General features: G+C 47.6%; 1 protein-coding gene across 2 annotated transcripts in view; it reads left to right on the top strand.

The window, feature by feature from the left end:
- The window catches only part of LOC147443243 (glycine-rich protein), a 148,765-nt gene that overhangs the window by 83,447 nt on the left and 46,544 nt on the right, over positions 1–18,774 (top strand). For both annotated transcript variants that reach the window (XM_086529153.1, XM_086529154.1), the window contains exons 4-9: positions 7,508–7,589; positions 7,709–7,782; positions 7,858–7,881; positions 7,986–8,110; positions 8,211–8,421; positions 8,515–8,568. In XM_086529153.1, the coding sequence (XP_086385279.1) occupies positions 7,508–7,589; positions 7,709–7,782; positions 7,858–7,881; positions 7,986–8,110; positions 8,211–8,421; positions 8,515–8,568 (570 nt within the window). The remainder of the gene's footprint in view (positions 1–7,507; positions 7,590–7,708; positions 7,783–7,857; positions 7,882–7,985; positions 8,111–8,210; positions 8,422–8,514; positions 8,569–18,774) is intronic.

Here is an 18,774-nt window from a genome sequence, read left to right as displayed (position 1 = left end):
ATACTAAGGTACCTTATTGTTGTTGAAACGGCATGTGTTTTAGTTGATCAACAAAATTTTCAAGCGCCGCCCCCTCCCCACCCCCCTCCCCTTTTTTTTTTCTTGCTGCGTTTTCTCCCGGTTGGGTGTTGTCGGCGGCTCCTCGAAACTGCTCAGTGAGATTCGCTCCAACAAGAAAACTCTGTATATTCGCCCTCATTTGCAGTTACAAACATAGATGGAAGTTCGTGCTCCGCCTCAAAGGGACTCAGATGAAGTCCCCTCGTCCGACCCCGTCGAGCCCACCATTCGACTTGCTTTGTTGCCAGCAGAGCAAGTGATGCAGCATAGGTAGAGCGCCTTCATGCCACCTCTATTATTTGTAAGATCATTGACAGTCGACCTAGTAGAGGCGAGATGCGGGACCTTCTATAGGCCCGTCTCCTAGCAGAGGTGGGAAAGATAATTGACATACAACTTTTGGGGCGAGGGTACTATCGGATCAAGTTTGAGACTCCCAAGATGGTTGCCAAGGTCAGTTTGATGAGCCCGGTGGCCATACGAGTGGTCAGGGCTCATTACCGACAGTGGCGCCATGGTTTCGACTCAGCTTTAGTTATTCTTGTCGAGGAAGCAGATATGCCCATTTCGGTTTGCTTCCCCGGCGTGAGAAGAGAGTACCTCCTGCTTCTTTCCGAGATTGGTTCCGAGATCGGGACAGTCTTGGAGACCCCGCGCACGATTGCTTTAGTGCACCCACACCCTCCCGAAGGTAGTCCTCCTACCTAGGGTGAGTGACGGATGGCTCCACCAAAGGGTGGAATATTTGGGACTCCCGAGCGAGTGCTTTATTTGCAGACAGATGGGCCACTTAGCAAAGGCATGTCCTCGCACGAGACCTCGACCCGCATCGCATGCTCAGCCTCCCAAGGCTGACCATGCACAACAGAGAGGTGCCTAGGACACACAGGCTGACACCTCTTCAGAGCCCTGTGACTAGCTTGCTGATGGTTTACAGCAGGTGCACAGTCATCGTCGACAGGGACGGGCTCGCCACACTGCCCCCCCTGGTGGTCGTCCTCCACCAGCCCAGCAGCATTGGGTTCTGACAGGGAAGCGTTTGACCCTTTGTAGTAGGATTCCCCAGAGGAGCCTCCATCCACCTCAGCTTCACCGCTGTCAGCCCCTCCTTCCCCTACGCCTTCCGACTCCTTTGCCCCGCACCCCCCCCCCCCCCCCCCCCCCCCCCCCCCCCCCCCCCTCGCTGGGCCCTCAACATCGTCACCCGACCCTTCCCGCACTCCTCCTCCAACACAAGGGACTAGACACTCATCCGCAGCTCGACACTCTCTTGGTAGTGATTTCTTCCATCCGAATGGCTCGGGAAGGGCAGCCCTACTTTAGGAGGCCACTTCTGGTAAAGATCTCTCCTTTTTGTATTGGTCCCTCGTGGGTTGACCAGTTATGACATTGGATGACGGTGGGATTTCTTTGACTATAGCTTTACTTGATTCCTCGGTGACCCATCTTCCGACCTTGAGGCAACTTGTTTCGAGTACACGTCCTCTTTCTAGCCACCAGAGGCACCCAAGCTTTGGATACATCGGTTGGCTTCTTGTTCTTGTTGTGTGGCATGGATGACATAGAGTGGGCTCTCCACAAAGTCCTAGATTGGCTTCAGGTCCAGGCTTTAGAGTTCTTGCACCACACAAGGGACCTGGGTGTGACAACCTTGATACAGACACTTTGGCCGCTAGCCAAGTTTAGTGTGACGCCACCGGATGCAACTGGATGTATTCACATTATGGTTCACTTCTTTGTAGACACTCATAGTACCCATGAGGATTCTTGGACAAAGGATGTAGCCCTACGGACTACACGCTTTGCTTGGGCCTTGGTTGGACAACTACTACAAATACGTCTGTTTCGGGGTCGCTTGGATACGGATTACTCCCCATCCAAGCCGGCCTTGAAGATTGCGAGGTTGGTTGTTGTATCAACATCGGTTTTCTCTCATTGATCCCATGAGGATAGTCTCATGGAATGCACATGGTTTAGGTGGGCCCCAATTTCTGTGCCAGAGGGGTCGTCTGCGAGAGGAGCTTCAGAGATGCCTTATGGGTGGTATATTTGACGTACTTATGCTTTAGGAGCATCACCTTTGTGAGAGCTGCATGTGACGTCATGGTCAGATTTTGCGTGGTCACTATGAGACCTTTTGGTCAGCTGCTTTTGGGCCTGGAGGCATTCAGGGAGATGTATGTATGACTATTCTGGACTCATGGCAGTCGGCCATTGTGGGCAAAGGTATTATTGTGCCAGGCAGGGCCCAATGGATCACTATGCAAGTTCAAGCTAGCCTTATGGGCTTCTTGAACATCTATGCGCCCAACCATGTGAGTGCACGAGGTGAGTTTGGGCGCAGATTGTTGAGTCCTTGCCTCATGCTGAGCAGTGGTATGTCGGGGGGGAGTTCACATGCTGGAGGACCCCTCGGACAGGATTGGAGGCAGCCATGGCCCATGCTATAATTCACGGGGCTGAGTTAGCAGCTTGGGAGTGTCTATGTATGACTTGAGGATCTCAGATGTATGGCTATATGCAGGTGTGTCGGGAGGGAGTTTAACATGCTGGAGGACCCCTCGGACAGGATTGGAGGCAGCCATGGCCCATGCTACAATTCACGGGGCTGAGTTAGCAGCTTTGGAGTGTCTACGTATGACTTCGAGGATTTCAGATGTATGGCTATATGCAGGTTTTGTTCGCCCCTTAGACAGCCTCTCTTTCTCTAGGTCTGACTGCAAAGTAGGGGGCATGAATCTATCTAGGATAGATCGCTTTTATGCTAGTGATCACATTTGTGAGATGGGAGGATTGGTTTGCGTTTTATCAGTGATCACTTTTCCAATCATGCGCCTGTGATTCTCACTATGTTAGACAGACAGTCTAGTGGAAGTGTCATGCTATGGATCCGAAAGAGGATTCTGCTAGATACAGAGCTCAGAGAGCAGGTTAAGGCGCTTTGGATGGAGAGGTTGGACACGTAGGATACCCCTGCTGCTAGAGTGTCCGTTGGTCTTGCGGAGATTAGTCGTTTCTTCCTTCACAATTCTGCAACTCGTCTGTCCACGATCAAGGAGGAGGAGAGGTGGCTGCGACGGGGCATTGCTTCTTTGTAGCGGATGCAGGAGCGTCATCCTAGTAGCCCTTGGATGGAGGAGGAGATGCAGCAGGCTCGACAGGAGTTGATTAGCATCAAGGAGCGACGCCACGAGTTTGCCTTCCATCGTCAGGCATCTTAGTGGACTCAGTTGGGAGACAAAGTTACTGGCGATTTTTTTTGAGATGGTGGACTCTCGACATGCCCACACCAGTGTTAGCCAGTTGAGGAGGCCTGATGGGTCAATTGAGGAGGCTTGATGGGTCAGTTGCTCTACAGAGTTCTAGGATATGCGTGCAGTTTCCACTGACTTTTACCGTGAGCTGCTTTCAACCGAGTCACAGTCTGAGCGCGGTGATGCTTGCAGAGAGCAGGTGTGGGCACAGATGCCTTGCTTAGTCACTGAGGAGATGCGACAGAGGCTTGAGGTGCCTCTCCAGCAAGAGGAGTCGCACGAGGCCCTCATGGCACTACCACGGGGTAGCTGCCCAGGGGAGCATGGTTTGACTCCCATTTTCTTCTTGGAGAATTGGGAGATGCTTGGTCTTGATCCGTGTAGCGCTTATCAACACATTTTGCATACTGGTGAGATACCGAACAATATGAGTAAGGGCTTGATCTTTCTTATTCCCAAGGAGGGAGGATCTCTGGACGAGATTCGGCAGTGGCAACCTATCACCATTCTCAACCTAGCCTATAAAATCTTAGCAAAGGCTGTGAGTTTGAGGAATCGGACATATGAGAGAGTTGACTGGGATTTCCTTTAGGGCACTCTGCAACGGATGGGGTTTTCAAATGCTTGGATTAGGGGAGTGTTAGCTCTCTACAGACAGGCCCACAGTCAAGTGCTTCTGGCAGGAGGAAGAGAGGACTGTTTCATGCTCACACGGTCGGTTAGACAAGGCTGCCCTCTTGCCGCTTTCCTATTTCTCTTATTTGCCGAGTCGATGAGCAGATTTTTGACTTCAAAGAGGTTGGTCTGCGAGGACTTGTGTCATAGACCTCGACCCGATTGACCTGGAGTCAGGACACTGGCTGCTCTGGGGTTCGGAGAGCCACACTTCGACACAACTTCAGTGGGACCTAGGGGAGTGGTTTTGGCGAGGCCCCTTTGCTTTTGCCAATTGCTTGGGGACCCCCTCTTTCCAGTACACATCTCGGCTGGGCCGACACATATTGACAGCATAGAGAGGCTCGTCGTGCGGCAACGACTCACTGGTAGGAGGAGGGGCTCACGTCCGAGTTCTTGGCAGGGTTCGGGGAGCGCATGTGGGATAGTAGATAGTCGAGGAGAGTCACCATGTTTTTGTGGCTAGTTGTGCATCGACCTACTCCAGTTGGGAGTTGGTTGGTACACAACGGACACTCGGCAACTTGTGACCACCCACTTGAGACTCAACGTCACTGTCTATGGGACTGGCACATAGCACAGCCGGTTTGGTACGGATCCTTCGGCCTATGCCTGCGTTGTCTATAGCTAGTCAATACACCTGGGGGGTGCAGCGTGGTCCACACTCACATGCCCTGCACTCAGTTTTGAGATGGCTTTAGTCAGCAGGATGATAGTAATCCAGGAGCGCCGTCCTACACTCCAGCTTGCCACATAGCTTATCCCTCAGGGGTGGAGCAGTGAGAGTGAGTGGTGTTGGGAGCTCATTTGCGGCCTGACACCGTGGTTCATTTGGCGAGCCGGATGTTTTCGCATTTTCGAGGCTCGTCCTTTTCCGCCGGCGGAGACTATTTGCAACATTTAGCTAGAGCTAGTCCATATACTCAAGGGGCGAGTTTGAGAGACTTCAGGGCAGCTCTGACTGCATGAGGAAGTGCCGCGAGGCCTTCTTGCGACTGTGGCGCCCACGACCCTTCTTCACCATGGTTCATGGCATGCCGAAATGGCAGTACCGTCCACTAGTGTTGCTTTTTTCTCCTCCCATTTCTTGATCTAGCCCTCATTGTACATATCTTGTTTTTTCATTGGGACAGTGTCCCCACATGCTGATGTAGCCCTCTTTAGTACGGGCAAATTGTAGCCCTTTGGGCAGTTTTTTAACTAATGGAAGGATCTTTTATGTTTGGAGTATGATTGGATATCATACTCCAGCCGTAAAATTATGGGCGCCCACAAATTTTGGCCAGCTAGTTCCATGCTTTCAAGTTATGGTTATGATTCATGAATCTATTATATAGTCTCGACTCTCAATTTGAGACTCCACTTTAGTCGTGGTTTTGATTTTGTGATGGTGCACCGTGTAAGTTGTAAGTTAACTGTGTAACACTAGAAGTCTAAGCCTTTTAATACTCATTTTGAAGTAAATTGTAATCACTTAGCTTTAAGGCTATATTTCCCCCCGTTTTCTTTATGACGTATGGTATTTCTACGTGTTTGAATCATGCTCTTTTCATACTTTCATACTCGTATGCATATGCAGTATGTTTGACATATGGAAAATCTATGGGATACACGTCTCATGGATGCTGTGAATGGACAAACCTCTAGAGGCCTAGAGACATCTGCTGTCTATTGACTGTATGAGATCACCTGTGTTAAGAGATCACCTTCTAGATGCTTACGGATTTTCTCACGTGCACACATGCCCTTGGTCGTGGGTTAGCCACCCTTGCATCTTCCCAGTAGGGATTCTAGGCACATATAGGGTTTGCACTAGGCATTTTGCCCATTTTATGTTTTTTCCGAGGTTTGTGGATTTTTTGTGTTGACTTGGCATACTATTTCATTGTGGTGTATCATTCTGCCTCTGCAGCTATGCACTCAGGAGCGAGGACGACCACTAGATGAGCTCATCTAGATTCTGACAGAGACGCTGCATGATGCAGCATCAGAGGCATATCCCCACAGCAGCCTACACGTAGACAATCTGGGAGCATGCCTCAGAACAATTGGTATGATGAGGAGTGTAGAGAGACGAGGATCAAATTACAGACAAAGGTGCTCATGGGTACTACTACACATAGACAGTCACGTATTATTTGCCGCCGCCTAGTGCGACGAAAGAAGAGGGCTTACCTATCTCAATTAGAGCGTGATCTATATCAGCTGTTTATGAGTCAGGACTCTAGTGAGGCATGGAGGCTTTTCAATGAGCACTCTCCACCTCCAGCCATCACTTCCATAGAGACATGAGGGGAATATGCTACATCTCTCTATACAGCATCGGGGCAGCCACCTTTGCTTGACCTTCCAGAGGCATGCCCAGAAACATGTGCTTTCTTTACTGTTGAGAGGGTAAGGAAAGCCATTGACAAGATGAAGACAGGAAGAGCACAGGATCATGATGTCTGGTAGCAGAGCACTTTATCCATGCCAGATATATGCTTGTAGAGCCTCTTGCTATGATGTTTAATAGAGCCATGTATGAGGGTTTCCCTGAGACTTGGAGTATGTCCACTATTGTGCCTATCTTCAAGTCGGGAGATCCTCTGCTTCCCGGGAATTATCGAACCATCATGGTTGGTCACACTCTTGCTAGGCTATATGCATCAATTCTTGAGCATGAGTTAAGTGGATGGACAGAGAGAGAGAGAGCATACAGGCAGGGACATGCAGGGTTCAAGAGAGGTTTCTCCACTCTTGACCAGATTTGACACTTAGACACCATGGCAGGAGGATATATTGTAGCTTTGTGGATTTCCGCAAAGCCTTTGATACAGTGCCACGAGCCAGACTCATACGCAGATTGCAAGACATGGGGGTGCCCACAGAGCTGATCTCGGGGATCTTAGCTTTATACAGGTTAGTGGTAGGACAGGTACGCACTACTCAGGGAATGTTCGACATGGTTCACTCCACCATTGGGGTAAAGCAGGGTTGTCCCCTATCTCCGACTCTCGATTTTTCTTTGTTTGGAACACCGCCGAAATACAAATCACTCCATTCTGAGAAAGTGAATTGGGAACATACATCTGACATAAATATTTGAATGAAGCGCAGTAGTTGGCAGCACCGGGGCACCCCTCCTAGCATGATATACTTCTGTGTAAATATCTTCAGCATGCAGTCATCTTCAGTTGAGCTTCAGTGCCCTTCAACTGCGTTTGTCTATGTTTTGATTAGCAGAGTCAAGTATGGGGTTCAGAAGGGCAGTAAACATTATCTTCAAAGGGCAAGGTTTTGATACTTCTTGGGTAGGTTTTTGGACAAGAAGGTAAGCTCTTAGGAGATAGTTTCATGTCATGCTTCTGGCCCTATGTTGACTGATCTATCTTGAAATTGAACTTATTTTCTGAGTTTCTAGAAATTAGCCCTTAATATGCATGGACCATGAATTTTATACTCAAGTTTTAATGTCTGTAATTCATGGAGGGTACAATGAAATTCTATGTGAAGATAATCTTACCTTTATATTTCAGAGAAGGCTTCGTCACACTGTTTTTCAAGAGATTGGAGCAGATCTTAATGTTGGTTACGAGACATTTGTAGAGAAAGTTGAAGGTATTATTTTTTGTCTGTAAGAAAAGGGAATATGCTCAGATGTTAAAGGCAAAGCTTGTGGTTTTTCAGCTCCGCTGAAAAAGATTTGGCTGAGACACTGACTCTATTTATGTCCTTAGATCCCGATGGTTTCAGTGATCTGTTGGACTGCTTACGAGGCAAGAACATACCTTTGGATAATATTCATTTTGTGGTGAGCTTTTGATTCTCAAAGTTTCTGGTGGATAATAATAGAGGTATATATTCAGCTTCTTGAGTTTTCTTGCAGACATTTCGCAACAATCTCAACAAGGTAATCAGCTTCGAAAGACCTTGCAGCTGTGTAAAACTAGCGAACCCTGGCAGTTATTTGGTTTTCTGTACTTTGTGTTATTCTAAGATTTGAAACCTGACCAGATAATGGGAACAGCATACAACAGATCGGAGCCATGGGAGATGGGTGTTCATAAACGTCGGGGGACTGTCTATCTCGATGTGCGTAAACTGCCAGAGGGCCCGTGTGATGAGAGGCAGCGCAGGATGTAAGCTTGTGCATGCTTCTGTTTTTATTTGTAGTATTCAGTTGGCTGTTACTATTAGATACAGAGCACATACATTACGTGATTTGTGAGGATGCAACAGGATGTACTGGGGCTACTCTTTTGAACAGCTTGCAACTGAGCATGAAACTTCTGAAGTAGAGCCAGATTCTGTAGATGCGAATGCCGAGTATTGTGTTCTGATTCGAACAAAACTTGGGGCCCATCGTATAATTATGGGTGCAGAAATTGACTGTTATGATGGAATGAGGGATGGTAAACGTCAATACATTGAGTTAAAAACTAGCCGAGAGGTGAGTGCTACTGGTTGCTGCTGATTCTCTTGTTGGTTAACTTGTGTTGAGTGAAGCGAAACTGGGTCTGACTCAAAATTGTGTCTGTTGCAGTTAGATTCCCGGACAGTGGAGAGATTTCAAAGAGATAAACTGCTTAAGTTCTGGGTAAGCAACAGCACATTTGTCTTTTGTGAACCAATGCAGTATCAAAAATTGTCTTTCTCGCAAGCATCCAGTGCACCATGTAAGAGTACTGACATAAATTGTTTTGTAACATTGTGCCTTAGCATGCAAAAGATACAAGCTAGTGCTTGTTTCGAGGAATTAGTTCTAGTCTAAGATTCGCAGCTTGTGTACATCATTGGTGGCGTACTGTTTCCTCTTGATTACGTTTCTGTCAAGCAATCATTGTATCAATCCTCTAATGTATAAGTATTTTAGCCCCTCTTACATTCAGACTTTTATGATGTAATGAAGCTGTTTATATTAAATGCTTTTCCCCTTCAAAACAAAAACAGCAAGAGTGCAACTCAGAAAGATGCTTTGGCCCGGAAACCTATGCTCTTTCCATTTTCATTCACAATGCACCAGAGGTATGCCATAGGTTTCACATAGATTGTGAGTGCTCTCTGTACACTACATAGGCTTGAACTGGATACTACAGCTTTACCTTGAGGCTTTTGGTTTAGCACCGTCTATTCCTTAAGTGCATGTCGAATCAGCGTGTTGAATCTGGCGCGGCGTGTGTTGCACAAGAGGGAAGCCACTCCATTGCTATGTCACAGATTTCCTAGAATGGAATAAAGTCATTTTAAGTCCTTATGAGATTTTAGGGATACTGATAGGCTGACGGTATTTAGCCGAATGACTTTATGAAAAGATGTACATTAAAATGGGAATTCCTAAAATGAACTTGTTACATGTGCTCTTTCTTGTGTGTAATGTTTGAGTATGTGTCAAAAAGATGAAATGACTGTAGCATTTTATCAGTTTCACAGGACGGGTGATGTGAATGTGATAGTAACGGGATTTAGTAGATCAAGACATCCGTGAAAAGATCAACGCGGCCTGGATGTGATTGCCAAAGATGATCATGATTCTCATTTGAGATCTCGACGGGGATAATGATGTGAATGTGATGCAGCCGGTCATTGACTGTTGCAAGTGCTGAATGTGTGTAGTCTAGTGCATGGCTACATAGAGTCAGTGTCTACTGAGCTAGTTTTTGTCCTTTGTCTGTTTGCAGGTGGAATTGAGGGCGATCACTCTTCTTTCAACAGGCAGGTTTGTCACAAGTGTGATGACATGGCCTAGTTCCAGTGGACCCTAAGGGTCACTAAAGAGGCCGGACAAAACCAAAGCCAAAAACTGACGCAAAAAGCACATTTGGCCTCAATGTTAATCACGCTGCTGCAATGTGGCAGTTTGTACGGCAGCAAAACAACAGCTTTTGGTAGGGCTATTTGCGAAGGGTTTTGGGCTCAGCTTTGGGCCACGTGAAAATCATTTGGTGTGCCCAGTCTAGGGCCCCGGTGTACTCTTTATAAGTGAGCGTTCGGGGTCTCTTTGGCAGATTAGCTTGGGGCAAGTGCAAAGGAGAACCCCTTGGCCGTTGTACTTTTGTGATAATCAATCAAGAAAGAAATATCGAAAGGGGTGCCAATCTTTGAGGCAGTGTATCTGGAAGCGGAACTCCGTCACTTCGTGTTAACTCTTCTGCTCTCTTCGGTTGTTACTCATTCTGTTCGTCTGTTGCTATTTATTTCTCGCTTGGGGTATCCAAGCCTGTTACAATGGTATTAGAGCTCAGATGATTCTTCTCCTACGAAGGACCTGATCTGTCTTCTACAACACACATGGATTCTAGCAATGAGTCCGATGAAGAGGACAGTGGTCCATCGACTACCCGTCTTCGGGAAGATGAAGAGAGCTCCAATCATAGTGCGGGAATGGAGAGACCAATGGAGATTCCGAAGGGAGCAAGCCTCCTTCCGAGGAATCGGGAGAGGACAACGGCAAGTTTCTAGCGGGGGATTTTGACAAAAAGGAGTATAAGCGTCAATTTCAGGTTGACACGTGCGCAAAATGAATGATCAAGTACTCCAAGGACCCAAACTACATGAATTATTTGAAGAATTGTCTGGGCCCTAGCTTTGCCCGTCTCAACCTGTTGTGGGGTGACCCCTCTTTGTGTCTGTATGATGGGTGGCTATAGGGTGGTGGTTCTTTGGAGGAAGTCTGTAAGTTGTGACTATCTGTCACCCTATGGTGTCGCTACAAGTGCCAACAGTCTCTCTACGTCTATGTATCTCCACTAGAAAACGGTCAAATTTGCGCTCATCTCTAGACTCCTTGATTTGTCACTGTGCGGGCATTCCTGTGAAAAGAGCCTCATATTTTGTCTTTGATACTCTCATATGATCTACATCTGTAGACAGTGCTCCTCGCTTTCAATCACCCTCTCTGTGTTGAACCTCTGAGCTCGGGGGGTATGGGCAGCTCTTCCTGTCTCTATCTCTAGCGGGTGTGATGATACTTGGAGCTGACCAATTGACATTCGTGAGCTATGTGGCATGTAGCATGGTCTCTAGATGGACCCCTCGTCTAGCGTGGTCAAGAAGTGCTCACTGTTTTACAGTATCTTGGGGGGAAGAGGATGTCTAAGTGCAATCCATATCTCTCAGATGTAGAGTTTCCATAAATCTTCTTTGAGTACTATGTTCCTCTCATTGTGTGAGTGTGGATCATACTCGAAGGGTAGTAATCTATCCATGTCTGGTCCATGTGCTTTGAACCACTCTCACCTATGAGCACCAAGACTCATGCTTGCCTGACCTCGAAGGTTGTGTGTGAGAGTCTATCTCTCTCATGAGGCAAGTTGTTTGGAAAATAGCCTCATCTAGCATGGGTGGAGTGGTTGATTTTGCTCTCATAATGTTGTTTGGTACTGAGGGCTTTCTGCTGAATAAGTGTGATATCATCAATTTGTGTCCATGAGGTGGTTGATAGTCCAGGGCCCATAGTGCCCTTCCATACAGAAAAGCTTGGGTGACAAAGTGTCGAAGAGTCACCCCTTGTGATGATGTCTCCTCTCTAGCATAGCCAAATCTGCTTATCGTGTGGTCAGTCTATCCGTAGCCACCTTTGCCATGGTGAAGCGCCTCGGTGGGCTGGCAAATGTGACCAAGTATACATAAGACTGCACCACCTCTATTTTTCCACCAGAAACCATAAAGATTTCGACTGCCGTGGAAGTATGAAGGATCATGACCTTGGTTTTCCCAAGGTTCACTGTCCGCCTCTCTGTGTACAAGAGTTGTCAAGAGCCTCTAGGTGTCGTAAGCCCTCGTGTAACCTCGTGTAAAACATTGTCCTCAACATAAAGTGTGATATGTACTGGGGTACCTTCAAGGTCTTCACCCTTGCCACCAGCGTGCAATATATCTCATCAATGTAGATCCCAAAGAGGGTCCGACAGAGTGGGCATCCTTGCTTCCCACGAATGGTGCTAGCAATAGGGTTTGATACGAGAGAGAGAGAGAGAGAGAGAGAGAGAGAGAGAGAGAGAGAGAGAGATGCATGAAATGTTATATTAACGTCTTCGAAAGGCCAAAATGACCTATGAGACCAGAGCGCTACAATGTGGTGGATTTGATACAAAGTCAAAGTAACAAAATGAAGTGACAAAATGATAAAATATAAATACTATGAAATACTAACAAAATGAAATGACAAAATGATAAAATATAAATACTATGAAATCCTAAGGGGGTAGGTGTGAACTAAGCAGCTAGCTGGGATAGCTAAATCACAAGTCACAAGAGATCCAACATTGGTCGCTGGCGGATCTTATCAATCTCCTCCATGGTCAGCACGTTGACTGGGCGTCGTGCATGTCAGGCCAAAGTGATCCGAATCCTCTGATGTAGCCGCAGTCTGTCACAAGACGGGCACCAAGTGCCAATAGAAAAGAATAGACTGAACAGATTTTTAACACTTCAATAACAATTGAACTGAGAGAGAGAGAGAGAGAGAGAGAGAGACGACACGTGACACGGAGTGGCGAAATTCCATCCCAGAGAATATTGGCCCCAAACCTTGGCGCCCCTTTCGATATTTCTTTATATTGCATCAACACAGTACAAGCCGGTACTCCAGATTCTGCACCTTCTCTTGGAAGCATGCCAGAGAATGAGCCCTTAGCACATATTTAAAGGCCCTAGGTCCCAATAGCAGTGTACAGTGAAGAGCCTTCAAACTCAAAAGCATCTGGTGCAAAAGCCATGGCAAAAATCTGCTAGCGTGATTTACGAAAATCCGTACAGTTGCCACGTCAGCAGCCAACGCAAAATGCGGAATTCCATACAGCCTGCCACCTCATCAGTCAGCGTAATTTTCAAAAATTGTCACGTCATCAGTTCCACACAATTCCTTTAGTGTGTGTGTGTGTGTGCGGGTCCTGCTTTATTTTAATTCCTTGATGTCTCTTGGGGCCCCATCGGATGGGGTCCCCATAAGTGGGTAGGGCTTCTTCTTCTGTTACTTGTTCTTCTTAGGGTTTAGGCCCCTCGACCGGCATCTGCAAGTTGGCTCCCTTCTTTAGGGCTTTGACACGTCAACAGTTTGTGACACAGTCGATGCTATGTAGTCCTCTACAATCGTGGGTGTCTAGATCTCCCCAGCTCAATCGCTCGGTCGATCAGTGTGCCTCTAGTGTGGTGTCTAGTGTTTGCTCTAATGAAGTCTGTGATATGTCTCTGAGATTGGCTCGCCTCTCCTCCTTTGGAGAGTGGTCCAAAGCCCTCTCTAAACAAGCAGTGGAAGCGGCCTCGTATCTCGTAGTAGACGGGGCAGTGGCATGTGTAGTGTAACTCTATCTCAGGCTCCATATCACACAGGGACATGTCTTGGCCTCTGCTGGTACTCCGCTGTATCTCCCAGTCTCAATCCGTAGCTGGCGTGAAGATGTGCGTATTTGGCCAATAGCACACCCGTATCCCATGAGACAAGTGGGTGTCCATATATCTTGGCCTCATCACAAAACCATTTGCCATAAGCCGGAGAAGATGCTCTCTATAGAAAGCCATCTTCGTGCGCAGCTCCTATGCTAGCTGTATCCATGTCCTCCTGGTGTCTAGCTGAGTCAGGTCCTGGCGGATGAGCTTGGTGATCTCGGACTGTGTAAGAGTCAGGGAGGGTGCATCCAGTTAGTACTGGAAGGGGGGCAATCTGTGTATACTGAACCCATGCGCCTGGAACCATGATGTCATCTCCCCATACCAGCGCCTCAATCACTAGTGGCGGGGGCACGTAGCTTTGCTCGGATAATGGCATGTGCTAATGAAGCCTTGGCTCTAATGAGCCACGAGATCATAGAGACCACGGGCTTCTCCATGTTCCCCCATCCATCAGTGCGACCTGTCCTCCCGTGGTGATCCAATGAAGGCCCCCATATCTCAGCTCCATAGAGCAATGCAGAAGCCACCAAAGTGTCGAAGAGCCAGATTTTCGTCCGAGGCTCCTGAAACTGAACCTGTGAACACATCCTCTCCAGTCTGCCCAATGCCAAGTGGGCTCTGGTCAATCTAGTCTCTGCTGCTCTTCTTAATGAAAATGCTGGTCCACTAAAAACCACTCCAAGGTAATTGTAAGCATCTGTATACTCCACTATCTCCTGGCCGTATATGAATGTGGGCCCTGACCTCCCGATCCACTGTTGGGTGGTATTAAATACCATGACCTTGGTTTTACCAAGGTTGACAGACAAACCACTTTCATAGGCAAACCTATTCAAAGCATCCAAGCGACGTTGCATCCCCTCCCGAGAGTCGGAGGTCAACACAATATCATCAGCATATAACAATAGCAGAATCCATGTCCCTGCCAGCGGTGCATCTCTATCACCATCTCTCTCAATGTAGTTAGAAACCTCATCCACATACATACCAAATAGAGTAGGAGAGAGCGGGCAGCCTTGCTTCACCCCAATAGTGGAGTGAACGGATGTAGATAGACCCTCTGAGGTCCGTACATGCCCTACTACTTATCTGTACAATGCCACGATCCCCCAAATGAGCTCTGTTGGTACTCTCATCTCCTGTAATCTGCACATCAATCTACCTCTGGGTATTGTGTCAAATGCTTTGCGGAAGTCCACAAAGCTACAATAGATTTGTCTCCCACGGGATCTGCTCTCCTTCTTTGAGAGAGAGAGAGAGAGAGAGAGAGAGAGAGAGAGAGAGAGAGAGAGAGAGAGAGAGAGAGAGAGAGAGAGAGAAATGAAATGTTATATTAACGTCTTCAAAAGGCCAGAATGACCTATGAGACCAAACTGATACAAAAGTGGTGAATCTGTTACAATGTCTGGGTACCTTAGTACTAAAGTACTAAGTGTGAAAATAAATGTGAAAAACTAAATACAAAGTATTAAATAAACTTCTTAGGAGCATTCTGGGTGTCTGGCTAGAATGCTTCTAATCCTTTGTTGTAGTCTCCTCCTGTGAAGTGTGCTTCTGCATCTTGGTCGTGGTCGTCTCGATTTCCTAAGCTCAATCGCCCTGTGAATGAGGGTGCCTTTGGTATGAATGTGGGTACTCCTTTGGGTTGGCTGCTGGCCTCCTGCTTCCCCTTTCACCCCTGCTTCACTCGATCCGAAGAAATCTGTGATCTGCCTCTGAGGCTGTAGTGCTCTTTGTCTTCTCATTAGATTATCCCTGTGCCGATGTAGTTCCAGTAGGTACAAGCCTAAGCATCTTTGATCTTGGTATTGCATGACTCTATCTAGAGGTCCAAAGCCTTCTTTAAATAGGCAATGGAAATGCCCACGTATCTCATAGTATACGGTGCAATGGCATATGTAGTGTAATTCTGTCTCCGGCTCCATTCCGCATAACTTGCAAATTCTGCTCTCAGGTGGGATTCCCTAAATCTGCCAAATTCAATTTCCAGCTGGTGTGAGGATGTACGAATCTGACCAATAGCACATCTCAAACCATGAGACAGGTGGGTATCTATGTAGCTCGGGCGAATCACAAATCCATCTTCAGATAGCTGTAGGAAGTTTTCTTTGTAGTCGGCCATCTTCGTGCCCAATTCTTGTGTAGGTCTACCCATGTCCTCTTAGTATCCAACTGTATAAGATCTTGACGGATGATTTTATTAATCTCCGTTCGTGTAAAGGCCAGTGATGGAGCCTCAAGAGAGTATTGGAAGGGGGGTAATCTTTCCATATTGAACCCGTGTCTCTGAAACTGCGAGGACAGTTGCGAATACCAGCATGATGTATCCCCTTGCATTGCTAATTGTCGAGAGGATTCGAGGGCCAGTCTAGTATATCGGCACTTATTTGTATCCCACAAACCATGTATAAAGGACACTGATCTGGTAAGAGCTTCAATTGCTATCGGAGGGGCAGCTAGTTCCGCTCGGGTAATCGCGTGTGGTACGGAGGCCTTGGCTCTAATCATTCGGGAAATCATAGATACCAAAGGTCTCTCCATTGACTTCCAATTATCCTGATCCACAGATGGTCCCCAAATCTGGACCCCATAAAGCATAGCCGAAGCCACCACAGTATCAAAGAGCCAAAGTTTTGTTCGTGGTTCCTGAAACTGCACTTGTGAACACATCCTCTCCAACCCTCCCAAGGCGCAGAGGCTCTGGACAATCTAGCATCCGCTGCTTTCTTAAGAGTAAACTTCGGTCCTGCAATTACCACACCAAGGTATGTGTATGCATCTGTGTACTCTACTGTATCCTGGCCATATGCAAATGTAGGTGCCGATCTCCTAACCCACTGCGGTGTGGTGTTAAAAGGAAGAGAGAGAGAGAGAGAGAGAGAGAGAGAGAGAGAGAGAGAGAGAGAGAGAGAGAGAGAGAGAGAGAGAGAGAGAGAGAGAGAGAGAGAGAGAGAGAGAGAGAGAGAGAGAGAGAGAGAGAGAGAGAGAGAGAGAGAGAGAGAGAGAGAAAGAAAGAAAGCTTTATTAACGTCTTCGAAAGGCCGAACTCGACCTATGAGACAATATCATATACATGTGTTGATGCTCTAGGCATCGGAAAATAAGAAAAGGGTACAAACTGAAATGAGCCTATGCTATGCAAAAGGGTGTGGTAGGGTGGTGCATGTGGTGTACAATGTATAGTGTGGGTCCTCGTGTCGAGGTGTGCTCACGCATCATTAGGCTCAACTAGGGGCTGCAAGGTGATACAACCATGAGATGATAGGGAGGGTATCTAAAAACAAGCAACATATGTAGGGTAGAGAATGTGGTACATCGGTGGTGGCCTGCTCAGGTATCTCTGGAACGCTGGATGTCCTGGTGCTGGTACATGACTCTGCTCTAGATACTGATGGTGTAAGGTTAGTATCCTCGAGATCTCCCTCTGGTGACACCCATGTGTCCTGTATCCTGGGAGCCTCGGTCTCCGACGTGCCCTGTGAGACTCTGCTTGCAGAAGGGTAAGCCCTCTACTTTGTGTAGGTAGTGTGGGGGGGTCTGGCCCTGCTCGTCGGAAAAACTGTGTGATGGTAGTCTGTGTCCTGCTATCCTGACTCTGGCGTGGCTGTAACAACTGCTCTCGAACCTCTTAAGCCGCAACCAAGAACTGGCCAAACCTCCTCTGCTCTCGGCCTATCATATGCTGCTATAATGAGTCTCCAATGCCATATCTCTCTCTCAGCTCTGTATATGCTGGGCATCTCATGACAAAATGCTCCTCACTCTCCACCTCCGTCTGGCAAATCCGGCATGTACTCTCCTCTCGTGGTATGCCTCTGGCTCTGCCACTCTCAATCTCTAGCTGATGTGATGACACTCGTAGCTGGCCAATGTTGACCCAAAGTCGGTGTGGCATGTACTCTTGCATGTATAATGGAATCTCAATGAATCCTTGCTCTGAGAACCTTAGAAAATGCTCATAGTAATATAGCATTTTAGGAGGTAGGGTGTCTGTGGGCTTGCGCCATGTCCTCTGAATATATGTATGCCATATCTCCTGTCTGATGACCCTATTCCGCTCAGAGCGTGAGAGGGTATAGGTCGGGGCCTGGGTGTCATACTGGAGTGGTGGTAGTCTATCGATATCAAAACCGTGTTGGGCTAGCCAATCTCTTGTCTGGGCATACCATGAGCTAGTGTCCCCTGCCTGTGCCATCTCTCAAGATGCAATGAAGGCTCTATGAGAGATCCTATCTGGATCCATATCTTTGAATCTGCGAAGAAGGCAAACAGTCTGAAAGAGTGCCTCTACCAACATCGGTGGTGCAGCCAGCTCAGCTCTAATAATGTCGTGGGGAACTGATGGCTTGCTGCGAATCATCCTAGAGATCATAATAATCTGTGGCCTCTCTATCTGTGTCCATACTGAGTCTGCCAGTCCCGGTCCCCAAATGGCCGAGGCATACATGAGTGCAGGTGTGTCAAAGAGCCACCCCTTTGCCGGGGCTCCTGGAAGTGGGCCTGGTGGCACTGTCTCTCCATCAGAGCTAGTGATGCGTATCCTCTGGTAAGTCTATCTGTGGCTGCCTGTGTCATGGAGAAGGTCCCTGATGCTGCGGTGAATGTAACCCCCAGATATACATATGAGCCTGTCACCTCTATATCCCCTCCAGCTACTGTAAATCTACTCTGTCGGCGAATCTGAGCTGATGTATGAAATATGAGAACCTTGGTCTTGCCAAGGTTCACCGTGAGTCCTCTCTGTGAGCAAAAATCATCCAGGGCCTGCAAATGTAGTTGTAGTCCCTCTGCCTTCTCTGACATCAGGACAATATCATCTGGATATAAGAGTATGTGTACAGTAGTCCCTGCAATATCCACACCCTCTCCACCCCTGTGCAAGATGAAGTCTACAATCTCGTCAATGTATAGACCAAAGAGTGTAGGTGATAGGGGGCAACCTTGTTTCACACCAATGGTGCTCACAAGGGTGTCAGATAATCCACCCGGGCATCTCACTCTGCCAGATACATGCTCATACAATGCATAGATCCCCCATGCCATCTCCTCTCCAATCCCAAGCGCAGCCAGACATCGGAAAAGTCTCTCTCTAGGTACTGTGTCAAATGCTTTGCGGAAGTCAACGAAGCAGCAATATAATCTCCTCTTCCTCACCCGTGTCTGGTCGATCAGACAACGAAGGGTGAAGATATGATCAATAGTAGAGAAAGCTCGGCGGAAGCCTGCCTGTCCTGGTGTCCTCATGCCCTCTCCCTCTGCTAGAGAACTGAGCTCCTCCTCTAAAACCGCGCCATATAGTTTGGCCAGTATAGGACCAATCATGATAGTGCGATATGTGCTAGGATCCATGGCATCCCCAGATTTGTGGATAGGCACGATGGTGTGCGCTGTCCACGACTCTGGGAATCCCTCT

This window comes from Adiantum capillus-veneris, chromosome 14 (assembly GCF_014529385.1).
Source record: "Adiantum capillus-veneris isolate H3 chromosome 14, ASM1452938v2, whole genome shotgun sequence".
Taxonomy (NCBI): Eukaryota; Viridiplantae; Streptophyta; class Polypodiopsida; order Polypodiales; family Pteridaceae; genus Adiantum; species Adiantum capillus-veneris.
This window is presented reverse-complemented; position numbering and strand designations above follow the sequence as displayed.